Here is a 12,736-nt window from a genome sequence, read left to right on the forward strand (position 1 = left end):
ACACCTACCTCCAATGAATCACCAAAAAGCTGAAAGGAGAGCTGTGGCTCACATGGTAGAGCACTAGCTTTGAGTACAGAAGTTCAGGGACAGCACCCAAGCCTGAGGACCAGCAGGGGAAAAAAAATTACTATGAAAGCACAAAGTTCTTATCTCCCAGAGCCACCGTGCACTTAGCTGCCACACCCTGCACTCCCTATCAGTCCTGGGGCTTGAACTCAGGGCCTAGACACTGTCCCTGAACTTCTTTTGCTCAAGGTTAGCACTCTACCACTTAAGCCACATCACTTCCGGCTTTGTTTGTGTGGTAATGAGCAATCAAACCCAGGGCTCCATGCATGTGAGTCAAGCACTCTTACCGCTAAGCCACATTTCCAGCCCCTTCTGTGTGATTATATTCCTTTAAGTATAGTGAGGTTTGTTCTAACATCTAGCACCTGGTGTCCATGGTAAATGCACCTACACGCGGGGAAAATGTGTCTGTAGCTGTGGAGCCAGGGTCTTGGACATACTGATTAGCTTAGGGGCTTGAACTTAATGCTTTTGTCTAGTGATTAAAATCTCCACCAGTTAAGATTTCTTTTCCTTTTAATGCTGTTTATTTTTTGCTTCATTTATTTAAAACTGTCCTTAACAGTTATGACTTTTTAAAAAAATAAACTGCTCTTTATCGTCTCAGGTACTACAATCTCTGGCAGCGTTCGTGCCAGTTTTATCCTGCTTGCAGTTCACGGGGTCTGTGTCCAGTCTCTTTCACCTTAACAGCCTCTACAGAGTGTGCATTTCTCCCAGGCAGCTTATCTTTAGTTACTGTTTTGTTAATCCATGGCCATGATTGCTTTGTTTTACTTACTTGCCTTGTTTCAAAGATCTACAGAGTTTATGTGCAGAATTTGGGCCTCTGCTCTCTGAACCTGTCTTCTGGGATCCTCCTCTTTCCACAGCAGCGATGCTGCCTTGCATTGTAACCTCTGCTAATGAAAGCTGTAAAACCCCATTTCCTCCCAGAGCGTCAGCTGTCCCACAAAGCACTTGGGTCTACACTAAAGATGGAAAGGCATCTGCCATTTCCTTTTTAGTTTTGATTCCCTTCAGCTGGACTGCTTGTTTCTTTTATATTCTGAGGCCTTCTATGTGTGAGTGTGTGTGAGTGTGTGTGTGTGTGCATGCGTGAGCATATGGTTATTATTTATCCTGTATTCTGTCTACGCTACTCTTCTGATTTCCCTATGTTCTAGCTGGAGTCGAGTTTAGAGTTGTGTGTGTAGGGAATTGGACCTGATGGGAACTGTTATACGAGGATTCCCACCTTTAATTTTTACTTAAATCAGGCATTACAAGTGTTTTAAAACAGTACCTGAAGCAGGTCTGATCTGGTTTTCTGTAGAGGGTCACTCAGTAAATGCTTTAGGATGTGTGGGCCATGTGTAATTGCTGTTGCGTTTCCTTCCCTGCCCTTAGGTCACCTGCCAGATTTGGCTTGCAGTTAGAGCCAGGGTGAGTGACAGCACCCTGTAGGGATAGCTATCTTTGCTCCCACATACAGGTTCTTGTTCACAAAATGGCAATTAAGAGACTGACCCTCAGGAAATGTAGATTAAGCCTGTAATTGCACATTTCTGAAATTTCTATTTTTTTTGGGGGGTCCGTTCATGGAGCCTGAACTCTGGGTCTGGGCGCTATCCCTCAGCTCTTCAGCTCAAGGCTAGCACTCTACCACTTGAGCCACAGCGCCACTTCCAGCTTTTTTATTTTTGTTTATATGGTGCTTAAGAATCGAACCCAGGGCCTCATGCATGCAAGGCAAGCGCTCTACCACTGAGCCATCTTCCCAGCCCCTGAAATTTCTATTTTTGCCCCTCTTCTCCCAAGTTAGGCTTCAACTTAAGAGATAAGGTAGAAAAAAACTGTCCCCAAAATGTTGATGGTCTGCCAGGCACTGGTGGCTCATGCCTAGAATCCTAGCTACTAAGGAGGCCAAAATTTGAGGATCACGGTTTGAAGCCAGCCTGGACAGGAAAGTTGGTGAGACTCTTATCTCCAATAACCACCTACAGTAAACCAGAAGTGGCGCTGTGGCTCAAGTGGTAGAGCGCTAGCCTTGAGCTGAAGAGCTGAGGGACAGCGCCCAGGCCAGAGTTCAAGCCCTATGACTGACCAAAAAACAAAAAAAAGCTGATGGTCCAAAACTTTTATGTTGATCAAGTTATTGGTGGCACTTAGTGACTAGGAAAAATTGAACAAGAAAAGTTTATTTTCAAAGTGTGTGAGCACTATAGTTACTAGATTAAAAAATTGTAATGGGTGACCTGAGAGATGTTAGCAGATTTAGTTGAATGTTTATTCACCTAGCGTTTCTGTGTATCGTGGAGATAGTTACTTCTTGCTTGCAGTTTACTTAGTAGCACAGCAGAAACAATGACTAGGAATGATTGGTGTGATTTACTGTAGAGGAGAGTAAAATCCTGCAGGTGGCGTTGTCGCCATTTCCCCCCAGTGGCCTCTAATACATAAGGGACAAATAATAGCATTTGTGCCTAATGACAGGATGTGGCTATAACACTTTTCAAAGGCCTGGAACCTTAGGAATTAATTCTTTATATGTAAAGTAATATTGGATGGTGTGATTAAAACCTATAGTGGCTATAATCCTAGCTATAGGGGTCGCCATCCCAGGCTAGCAGGTAAAAAGTTTGCTAGACTCCATTCTGATCAATGGCTTGCGAGTATTAGCTGGGATTGTGGCTCAGTGGTAGAGTGCTTGCCTCCCAGTACCACATAAACAGAAAAAGCGTGCTGTGGCTCAAGTGGTAGAGTGCTAGCCTTGAGCAAAAGAAGCTCAGGGACAGTGCCCAGGCCCTGAGTTCAGGCCCCACTACTGGACCCCCCCCCCAAAAAAAAAAAAAAAAAAGAATGAGTCTTTGCTTCTTCCTGCCGTGCAGGGGCTGAACACATCTCTAATTCTGATGATTCCCTGTTCAGCGGGCATCTGCGGCCCCATTGTACCCATGTCTGTCTCCTAGTCACCAGCCCTTGAGAGTCATGCCTTGTGCTGTCTATGGTGCTCTTTGACACGTCCCAGGGCATTTCTGGATACTGCTAGGACATTCCAATAAAATCACTGTCAGGGGTTTTGAACTCAGAATGCTTTCCATTTTTCAAGATATTTTATAAAAGGTTTAAAACCTTAAAACCTGACGCCCATGCACGCGGGCACATATTCTTCCTAGGAATAGAGCTGAGGTTTCACGGCAGTGTTACTGTCCCACGCCCACAGGCTCCTGCCAGTATTGTGTCACCTATCCTGGGACACAGTTGTCCTGTGATGAAGTGGCTCTGTGCTGAAGTGCAGCTAACTGGAACCACTTCTCTTCCAAGAATCCATTATTCCCGGGGCTGGGAAGGTGGCTCAGTGGTAGAGTGCTTGCCTTGCATGCATGAGGCCCTGGGTTCGATTCCTCAGCACCACATAAGCAAAAAGAAAAAAACCGCAAGTGGCGCTGTGGCTCAAGTGGTAGAGTGCTAGCCTTGAGCTAAAAGAGCTGAGGGACAGCGCCCAGGCCAAGTTCAGGCCCCAAAACCGAATCCCCCCCCCCAAAAAAAGAATCCATTATTCCCATAAACCTTTTCGCAGGGGGGTGGGGAGCAATTGTGCCTGGCTTCTTAAGTGTGACCCCGCCAGGTCACCAAGTCCCTTTGGGATCCTCGCGATAGCCCAGCTGGAAGGTGACAGCTGGGAGGTTCTGGCACAGCAGGCCTGCCACCAGAACCCCCGGGAAGCTTTCACCCGCCACCTCCATGGCTGGTGTGCGCGCGACAGCTCCTGCTGTGGGAAGGCAGGCGAGACGAGCGGAGGCCCCGCCCTGAGCTGCCTGGCGTGGAATTGGTTCTGGCACTGGGGATGAGCAGGGCAGAGTGAGTGTCAAGGTGTCACTGAGTGAGGGAACCTCACAGGACCATGAGCCACTGTTGTCATGTTCTGTGGGGGCCACAAAAGCCCACAGGTAGCACAGTCCACCAGCACACATCATTTTGGGGCAGCTTAAGTGCAGTGCGTGTGCATACAACTTAAGGAGAGATACGTTTGTTTTTGCAGGGTGAGGGGGGATCGGGTTCAGCCTCACTCTTGCACCACTCTGCCAGTCCTGCTTTGACTTTTTGAGACGCTTGTTTCCAGGCAGTGGCCTGAGCCTGGTCTCGGGTCTGGGTCTGTGCTGACCCGCGCCAGCCACCCAGCTGACGGTGCGCCAGCGCAGGCACACACCGAGGCTCCTGGAGCCTCCTGAGCTCCTGTCCAGGATGGCCGCAGCCCTCGCTCTCCGCATGATAAGGCTTTTTTTTGGTATAAACAGTGCTAGGTTTTATGATTTAATACGCGTGACCTAAAATTTGTTGTTGTGAAGTGTTGGTTTATGCTGTTCTTACATATTTTAGATACTAAATCACTGTTATATATAGTTTCAAGAAAGCATGGATCGTACTATAAAAATAAGTTTATTCACAAAGTGGACTGCAGTATAAAATACAGATAGATGGGTTTACTTCACTACTTTTTTGGGATTGTGGTTTTTGTGCGTGTAGAGTACTAGGATTTGAATTCATGCTTTGAATTTAGGCAGTTACTCAGCAGAAGTTCTGCCACTTGAGCCATGCCTCTGAGCTCCCAACTCTTTTTTGTGTGTGTGGGGAGCAGGTGTGTGTAGGCAGTAAATAAAGTGAGACTTGTTTGTGAACGGCGGAACAAACTCGGGCCTCACACACCCGCCTGCCAGCGTCACTCCTTGCCCACCACGCACGTCTTGGGCGAGGCGGGCTTGTTGTGCCAGGTCCTTAAGAAAATGCCTGTCAGTGTGAAGGGAAGTCCTTGTCTCACACTGTGCAGGGGCCGGACAAGCTCCTGGCTGTTTCTTTTGAGCGCCGCCTCTTCTCTCCTGAGACCGCGGATGTGCAGACACGCAGCTGCGGATGGCCACTCAGAACTTCTGCAGGAACTTGAGGACGAGGTCCCGCAGTCGGACCCTCAGCATCTCATCGTTGTCACAGATGATGTGCGTGGAGTCTTCTTCAATCTGGATGAGCGTCTCAGCTTCCTGGAGCAGGACGATGTGGCCCTTGGCTGTGTCTTCCACCTTAATGTCACTGAAGCCATGCTGCCCCAAGAGAAAGAAGAGATGGCTGACGGCAAATGGAGAGACTCTGCACCTGAACCGCTAAACCTGGCACTCTAGGTCTGGCTGGACAGTCTAAGAACCGGTTATTTTTGACATGCCTAATGCAGTTCTGTTTTGGTCAATACTGGGGTTTGAACTGAGGGCCTTGTGCTTGCTAGGCAAGCGCTCTGTTCCACCGGCTCCATCCCTGCAGCCATTTCTTTGGTCTTACAACAGGGCCTATGACAGCAACAGAATCCAACTACATCCTGCACGTTCCCAGGGTGCCTGCTGCATCCTGAGTCTCAGCTGTTCTGAGTTGGAGAAGATTCCACTTCCTGCTCCCCCAGGGTGGGCAGATGTTTGAAGGGGAGTGAGGCACATCTGCAGCCATCCTGGTGTTTACTGCCAAATTCTCTTAGAGCACTGGCGTCATCTGTGCTTGGTATAGACAGTGCCTGTGTGCACAGGCCTCTCTGCAAAAGTGAGACTCCATGGAGAGGGACCATCGTTCATGGTCATGAATGCAGGAGCCTCAAGAAGAGCTGTGTGGGAAAGCTGAGGTCAGATGAAGAAACCAAGCCTTCCAAAGAAGCCCTTTCTTTCCTTCTTTTTTCCCTCCCTCCCTCCCTCTGCTCAAGGCTAGCACCCTACCACCTGAGCCACGGCACCACTTCTGGCTTTTTCTGTATATGTGGTACTAAGGAATTGAACAAGGGCTTCATGCATGCTAGGCAAGCAAGCACTCTACCACTGAGCCACATTCCCATCCCAGGAAGCCTTTTCTTTTAAGATGCCAGTGGAAAAAAGGTTCATCATTAATCGGAGTAAACCACTTTAAATTGATGTCAAGTGCAGTTTTTTCTAACAAGAAATAGCATGTACGAAAGGAACTGTACTCGATAGCTGACACATGTAAGTGTAACCCTCTGTGTATCACAATAAAGTAAATTAAAAAAAGGAAGGGTGCCCCCTTGCCCACCCTGGACGAAGCAGAGCCCAGGAATAGCCTGGACCATGGGGAAAGCAGGGCAAGGTGGCACGGCAGCACGTGCGCTGGAGCAGGGGTCGGGGTCGCTCACCTTCTCCAGGGTCTGCACAAACTGCTCCACAGGGATGGAGCCGCTCAGCAGGGGCTTCAGCACTTTGCAGTCAGGGATGTCCTCACTCACCCGTTTTCTCTTCTTACCAGGGGGCTGGGCCGGCCTGGGCGGGGGCTGCGGCAGAAGGAAGCACAGCTGCCCAGAGCGTCCGCCTCTTCTGCTGCTGAGGCTGCAGGAGGCCCAGGGCCCCAGCTGGCGAAACCATCCACACCAGGCCACCGCGTCTGTGAAGCCCTCTGCCTTCACCAAGATCCATTTCTAAGTTCCATCAACCCAACTCAGTTTCTGCTGAGCAATGCCTAACAGACTGCGGCACCGTCGCCACGGCCGGACCCCAGCTGTGGAGACTGTTAGGAGACCGGGGACAGAGGCATTGCTACGGTGACTTTCCGAGCTGTTGCGTGAGTGGTGAGGATACGCAGTGCTAGCACGGCATGTGGCAGCTGTGCCGGGCACAGCTCAGGCCTGCAAGTCCTTTAGGAGACAGGTGCCCCACCAGAGCCCAGGCCTGGAGCCTTCACGGTTGAACTGTGGTACTTCTGTGCCAGGCCTCCTAAGGGGACTCCCCACAGTACCAGCTCACCCTACAGCGCTCAGTCTGAAGCCCAGAGTGGAGGGTGCCACGTGGCCCCCTCTCCAACCACCCTACGTCTCTTCCCTGGCACCTTTCTGAGGCCTGCAGCCACAGAAGGAAGTCGCCAGGAATTTATATGAAGAGCCTCTGATCCAAACAAGCCTGGGCAGGAGGGTCTCCAGTGCCCTGCCTCCCGCCAGCCTCCTACCTGAAGCACGTGCTTGTTATCTTTAGTGTGCAGCACAGCTGAGACGGTTGCCAGGGAGATGCCAGGCTTGATCTCCATGGGCACCAGGGAATCTGCAAGCTGAAGGCAAATGTGGGCTTTTTAGGTGGCCCTCTGAGAAGAGGAGCTGAGCAGGAGTGGTGAGCGCGGCGGGGCTGGGCTACACCCCCAGGAAAGGCCAAGCTGGACCGTGACCTGGAGGTGCTGCGCAGCTTGGCCTGGCCTGGTGGGAGAGGGGCCAGGAGGCCCCGCTGCTCCAGATGGCCAGTGTGACGATCTCTTTTAGGTTTTACTTACACTGCTGCAGGCGAAAAGGAACCAATCACTTTAAGAAGTGAAGAAATGAAAGTGTTTTTGTAGAGAACAGTGGTTATGGAAACACCTATACAAATCTACCAATCTCAATGAAGGAGGGCGGGGAGACGAGGGAGGGAGTGGAGGTAGTGACAGGCCGTGTTCCTGCCACACAGCGTTTGCACAGGACATTGCCCAGCGGCGCAGAGCGTGGCAGCCGGGATTCCCCAGGCGGTGCGCATCTTGTTATGTCACCCAGCACCTGCCAAGCCTGCCTCATGTGGATGTCTTGGACTCACGGCTGCTGTTCAGGCAGCTCCAGACAATTCTGGAAGCTCTCTCATAGACCCCTCAGACCCCGCCAGCCCCTAAAAACACTTCCTGATCATTTTGGCCTTGGCTCATTCTCTGCCCACCCCCCCCCCCCCGTGGCTCACGTGGCGTGACAACAGGACTCTTACATGGCTTGAAAACTCTGACCGACTCTGTGACAGTGAACCCTTCTTAAAAATGACAAATGAACTTAGGGGTCAGGTGCTGGTGGTGGGAGGCTGAGACGGGAAGATCATGGTTTCAGACCAGCTGAAGCAGAAACTGTGAGACTCCACCTCAAAGGAAAGAAGCTGGGCGTGGCAGTGAGCACTACAACTGGACACCTAAAACAGGTAGATCGCAATCCACATGAGTGCCAGGCAGGGAAATGAGACCCTATCTCAAAATAACCAGTGCCAGCCAGCCGCCAGTGGCTCATACCTGTAATCCTAGCTGAGACCTGAGGATCACAGTTCAAAGCCAGTGCAGGCAGGAAAGTCCATGAGACTCTTATCTCCAATAAACCACTTGAAAACCGAAAGTGGCACTGTGGCTCAAGCAGTAGAGTGCTCGCCTTGAGCTGAAGAGCTGAGGGATAGTGCCCAGGCCCAGAGTTCAAGACCCACGACCAAAAAAAAAAAAAAAAAAAAACCCCAGTGTTTTAAAAAAGAGCTGGAGGCATTGAACACTTGCCTAACAAGTTTAAAGAACAGCCAGAAACAACAACAAAACCAAAACTTCATGAAATTACTGAAGCCTAAGGTTCTGAACTTGTGTCCACCACCGCCACGCCCCCTTCCCTCCCCACCCCCCAGCTCAGAAAACATTAGGTTTTCATCTCAGAAGTAGCTGCCCTTCCCCAGGTGAAGATTAGGCTTTAAATGTCACCGTCCGCATGTGTGTGTGTGTGTGTGTGTGTCCCCATGTCTGAGCTCAAGTACAGTTCCACTTCCAGGTTTTTGGGGTGGTTGGTTTATCTGAGACAAGAATCTCACGGACTTTCCTGCCCAGGCTGGCTTCTAACAGTGATCCTTAGATCTCATCCTCCTGAGTAGCTAGGATTACATGTATGGGGCCCAGCTACATTGACCTTTTTTTTTTTTTTTGGTCGGTCGTGGGGCTTGAACTCGACCTTGGCACTGTCCCTCAGCTCTCCAGCTCAAGGCAAGCGCTCTACCACTTGAGCCACAGCGCCACTTTGTTTTCTGTGGTTTATTGGAGATAAGAGTCTCACAGGCTTTCCTGCCTGGGTTGGCTTTGAACTGCGATCCTCAGATCTAGGCCTCCTGAGTAGCTAGGATTACAGGTGTGAGCCACCAGTGCCCGGCTACGCTGACCATTTTAAAGGCAAAAGAAATCCCCGCAGCAAGTTGGTTTAGAAAGTTTTCTGTTAATAATCAAAGAAGCTCAATTCAAAATGACACACCAAAATATAGCCACGGAAACATTAGAGAGTGCGCCCCACCCGGGGCAAACGCTGTGCTCCTCCGTCCTGAGAACAGCTGTCACATGTGCCCTGGTGCCCTACAGTCAATCCAGAAGCTTCTAAAGCTTTCCCACAGGAATAAAAATAAGGACAAAGGTTTATGTAAAGGATATTCCTTGAAGTGTTATGTATAATGTAGAAAACCCAAAAATAATAACTTCTTACAAGTAAACAGTTTACAATAAAATTGTTATACGTTTAAGGTAGGCCATTATGTAACCATTAAAACCAAAGCCTAACCTGGCTCATGTCTGTAACTCTAGCTACTTAGGAAGCTGATGGTTTCAGAATGACTTTTCAGCCTGGGCAGAAAAGCTCCTTCCTCAACCCATGGCTGGGCGTGGCTATGTGGTAGGCTGAGATCGGAAAGATCAGGGCGCCAGGCCATCCCCTGGCATAAGAGTCCATCTCAATGGAAATACTGGTGTACCGTGTGTGCACCTATCATCAGTGCTATGAGAAGCAAAGAGGGTAGGGCTGCAGCCTGGGCACATGTCTGGAAGGAAGCAAGACCCTCTCTCAAAGAGAAGCAGCAAAAACCCCACAAAAAAACCAAGCCAGGTGTTGGTGGGTTAAGCCTGTAATCATGGCTACTCACGAGGCCAAGATCTGAGGATCACGGTTCAAAGCCAACCTGGACAGGAAAGTTCATGAGACTCCAATAAACCACCAGAAAACCAGATGTGATAGAGCTCTCACCTTGAGCTGAAAAGCTGAGGCACAGCACCCAGGCCCAGAGTTCAAGCCCCATGACCGGACCAAAAAAAAAAAACCCAACAACAAAAAACCCAGCTGGAAGTGTGACTCGGCAAGAAACTGCCTGCCGAGGTCGTGCAAGGCAGTAAGTTCAAACCTCAGCGCCATCTACAAAGAAATAGCAAAATAGAGTGGAAATCATAAAAGTACAGCCCTCCCCCTCCCCCCTTAAACAGAAATAGGGATGGTTAGCTCTACTTCTGGGTTAAGACCAAGACTGAAACTTAGCATTCTTTTGGAGTGAGGAAGCTGTTTTCATCTCCCCCTATCCCAAGCTCCAATCAATGCCATACAACTGAAATGAAGAGGAAGTACCGGATGAAGCCAAGAGGAGGACCACTGCTCAGAGACTTCAAGAGAACAGACTCGTCACCTGGGGAGCCGTAGGAAGCCTGACTGGCTGCCAGCCTAGCTACCCACAGGGCCACGGGAACACGCACCTGTCACCCAGAGGGCTGCAAGGGGTGACTGGTCCTCGTGCGTGAGCTGCAATGAGCAAGAAAGTGCTTAGCCAAGAGAAGGAAGGGTGTGATGCTGAAGTCACAAGCTCCATGAACACCCTGTGTTCCATGAACCCAGACAACAGCGCATCCCGTCCATTCGTCCTTCGGGTCTTCCCGCCCCACCTTCCCCAGCAGAGAGCAGACCAAGAACCGCTACAAACACGGCGGCTGCCCACGTGCATGGACCTTCCATCTGTGTGAGGCGCCACTTTTGTCTGAATTACTAAAATTACCTCGCATCTCATTTATTGTTCTCAACAAAGCAAACCACAACTTTGTACTTCCGGAAACCAGCCTTGTGGACTGTGGGAAGAGAAACATCCAAGGACTGGATATTTTTTTATTTTTTGCCAGTCCTGGGCTTCAATTCAGGGCCTGGGCTCTGTCTCTGAGCCTTTCTGTGTGCAAGGCTAGCGCTCTACTACTTGAGTCACTGCGCTGCTTCCAGCTTTTTCTATTTATGCATTACTGAAGAATCAACCCCAGGGCTTCATGCACGCTAGGCAAATGCTCTACCACTGAGCCACGTTCCCAGCTTGGATACTGCTCTTCATCGTCAAAACCCCAAAAGTAGCTTGCGCCCCGCACTGGCTCTCCCGCGACAATGGCCCAGCACAGCTTGTCGCAGAGGCGAAGGCGTCGGAGCAGCCTGCTGCTCCACCACTCCTCCCGAGGGGTGCTCCTCCTCGCTCCCCAGAGGGAGCACAGCACCCCCTACAAATGCCTTTCCTCTATCCCTGGTTAAAGCAGCAAGATTCCACACAACTCAGGTCCTAGACTTCCATGGACCAAACCTTGAAATCATGCTACACTGCATACAGCAGCCGGTTAACATTCCATTTGCCCTGATTCCTCTTATCTCCTCCATTTTCTCTAACTGCAGCGAAACCTGGCTCAGTCCTCGTGAGGTCCAGGAAGAATGGGGGTGCTATGGCTGGAAGGGGTTAGGGCAGCTGGCACCAGCACTTCCGTGCTCCCCAGGGTGTACTTGCTGCATGGACACACTGTGCAATGCGCATCATGGAACTTGGGGGGGCCAGACCATCCCACCCCTGCACTGTTCCTTGCCTAAGGGTCGGCGTGTTTGACACAGCCCTCAGTAAAGCATCCCTGGGATCGTTTTCCTCAAGAGACTCAAGTGGAAAAACGCCAGGTGAACTGTAAGAAAGCGAAGTGCTCACCTCGGGCATGATTTCAATCTTCTCATAGCGACGTTTGAAGGGCAGAGCAAGGACCTCCGCTCGCCGGTAAGACATGGCTGGGGGCTGGCAGTCGATCATGAGGTCCATCCTGTGGGACTGGGTGGGGGGTGGCTGGGTGTACTGCTCAGGACAGACCACGTGCAGGGGCTGCGGACCAAACAGACAGAGTTACGGGAGGGGGCTGCGAGCAGAGCACCCTGCTCAGGCCTGTCACTCATCCTCTCAGGCCCATCACTGGTGAGAGAGGGCAGCGTAGGGGAAGCACACGCATGTCAGGAGCGGCAAGCTGTGTTGATGAGTGGAGGATGAAACTGTCTTGGTTTATACATCTCACTATAGCCAAGAAACCTGCAGGCTGACCTCCTCGCGTCTACTCCCAAGGGCTGCTAAGCTCCTTTTGGGCACGGCGGGTCTTCCCTTACGGAGCCCTGGGAAGTCTGGCAAGAGGTGTGACTTCCTGTGCTAGTGTGCGTTTCTCACAGTCTGCAGACCGGTGGTGGGAGGCGGTGGACACTGGGCAGGCTCAGGCTCAACTGTGGGTGAGAAGGAACTAGAGATGGAACTCTTACTAAAAAAAAAAGAAACCTTTTAATTTATCTTGGGAGAAAAAAAAAAAAAAACGGCCAAAAGATCTCTTTTAGACAAATACTCCTCAAGTGAAAACTAATGCTGATAATCTACCAGCTCATTGTCAGCACTGGACGAAGCCTCAAAGCCCTAGAAAAATCAAGACATTAAACAGGTGTGCCTTTTGGGTTTAATACAGCATACGTAAGACAAGGCCTTGGACATGTTTTAGTTAAACTGCCAGCTTATGTAACTATAGAATGACTTCAGAGGATAGAGTAAAAATCTGATTTTAAGTGGACACAACTAGTTTTTCTTTTATGCTGGTCCTGGGACTTGAATGAGGTCTTGGGCGCTGTCCCTCACTCTACCACTTGGGCTACAGCTCTACTCTGGCTTTTGGTGGTTAACCGGAGACAAGAGTCTCAGAAACTTGCCCTGGTTGGCTTTGACCTGTGATCCTTAGATCTCAGCCTCCTGAGTAGCTAGGATTACAGGCGTGAAACACTGATGCCCCAATGACACAACTGGTTTTTAATCAAATGCAACCGACTGCTGATACT

The 12,736-nt window shown here is 50.3% G+C and overlaps 1 protein-coding gene across 2 annotated transcripts in view; it reads right to left on the bottom strand.

Annotated features, from left to right (window-relative positions):
- Window positions 1-3,236: 3,236 nt before the first annotated feature.
- Window positions 3,237-12,736, bottom strand: part of Ints9 (integrator complex subunit 9) — a 69,773-nt gene continuing 60,273 nt past the window's right edge. Inside the window, exons 14-17 of one of the 2 annotated variants that reach the window (XM_013024270.1) lie at window positions 11,586-11,753; window positions 7,036-7,134; window positions 6,233-6,367; window positions 3,237-3,320 (exon numbers count right to left, since the gene is read on the bottom strand). In XM_013024270.1, coding sequence (XP_012879724.1) covers window positions 3,300-3,320; window positions 6,233-6,367; window positions 7,036-7,134; window positions 11,586-11,753 — 423 coding nt within the window. In that variant the 3' untranslated portion in view covers window positions 3,237-3,299. Of the gene's footprint in view, window positions 3,321-4,946; window positions 5,151-6,232; window positions 6,368-7,035; window positions 7,135-11,585; window positions 11,754-12,736 lie in introns of those variants that run through there. The other variant, XM_013024268.1, reaches the window with a different exon arrangement.

Source organism: Dipodomys ordii, unplaced genomic scaffold (assembly GCF_000151885.1).
Source record: "Dipodomys ordii isolate 6190 unplaced genomic scaffold, Dord_2.0 Scaffold74, whole genome shotgun sequence".
Lineage (NCBI taxonomy): Eukaryota > Metazoa > Chordata > Mammalia > Rodentia > Heteromyidae > Dipodomys > Dipodomys ordii.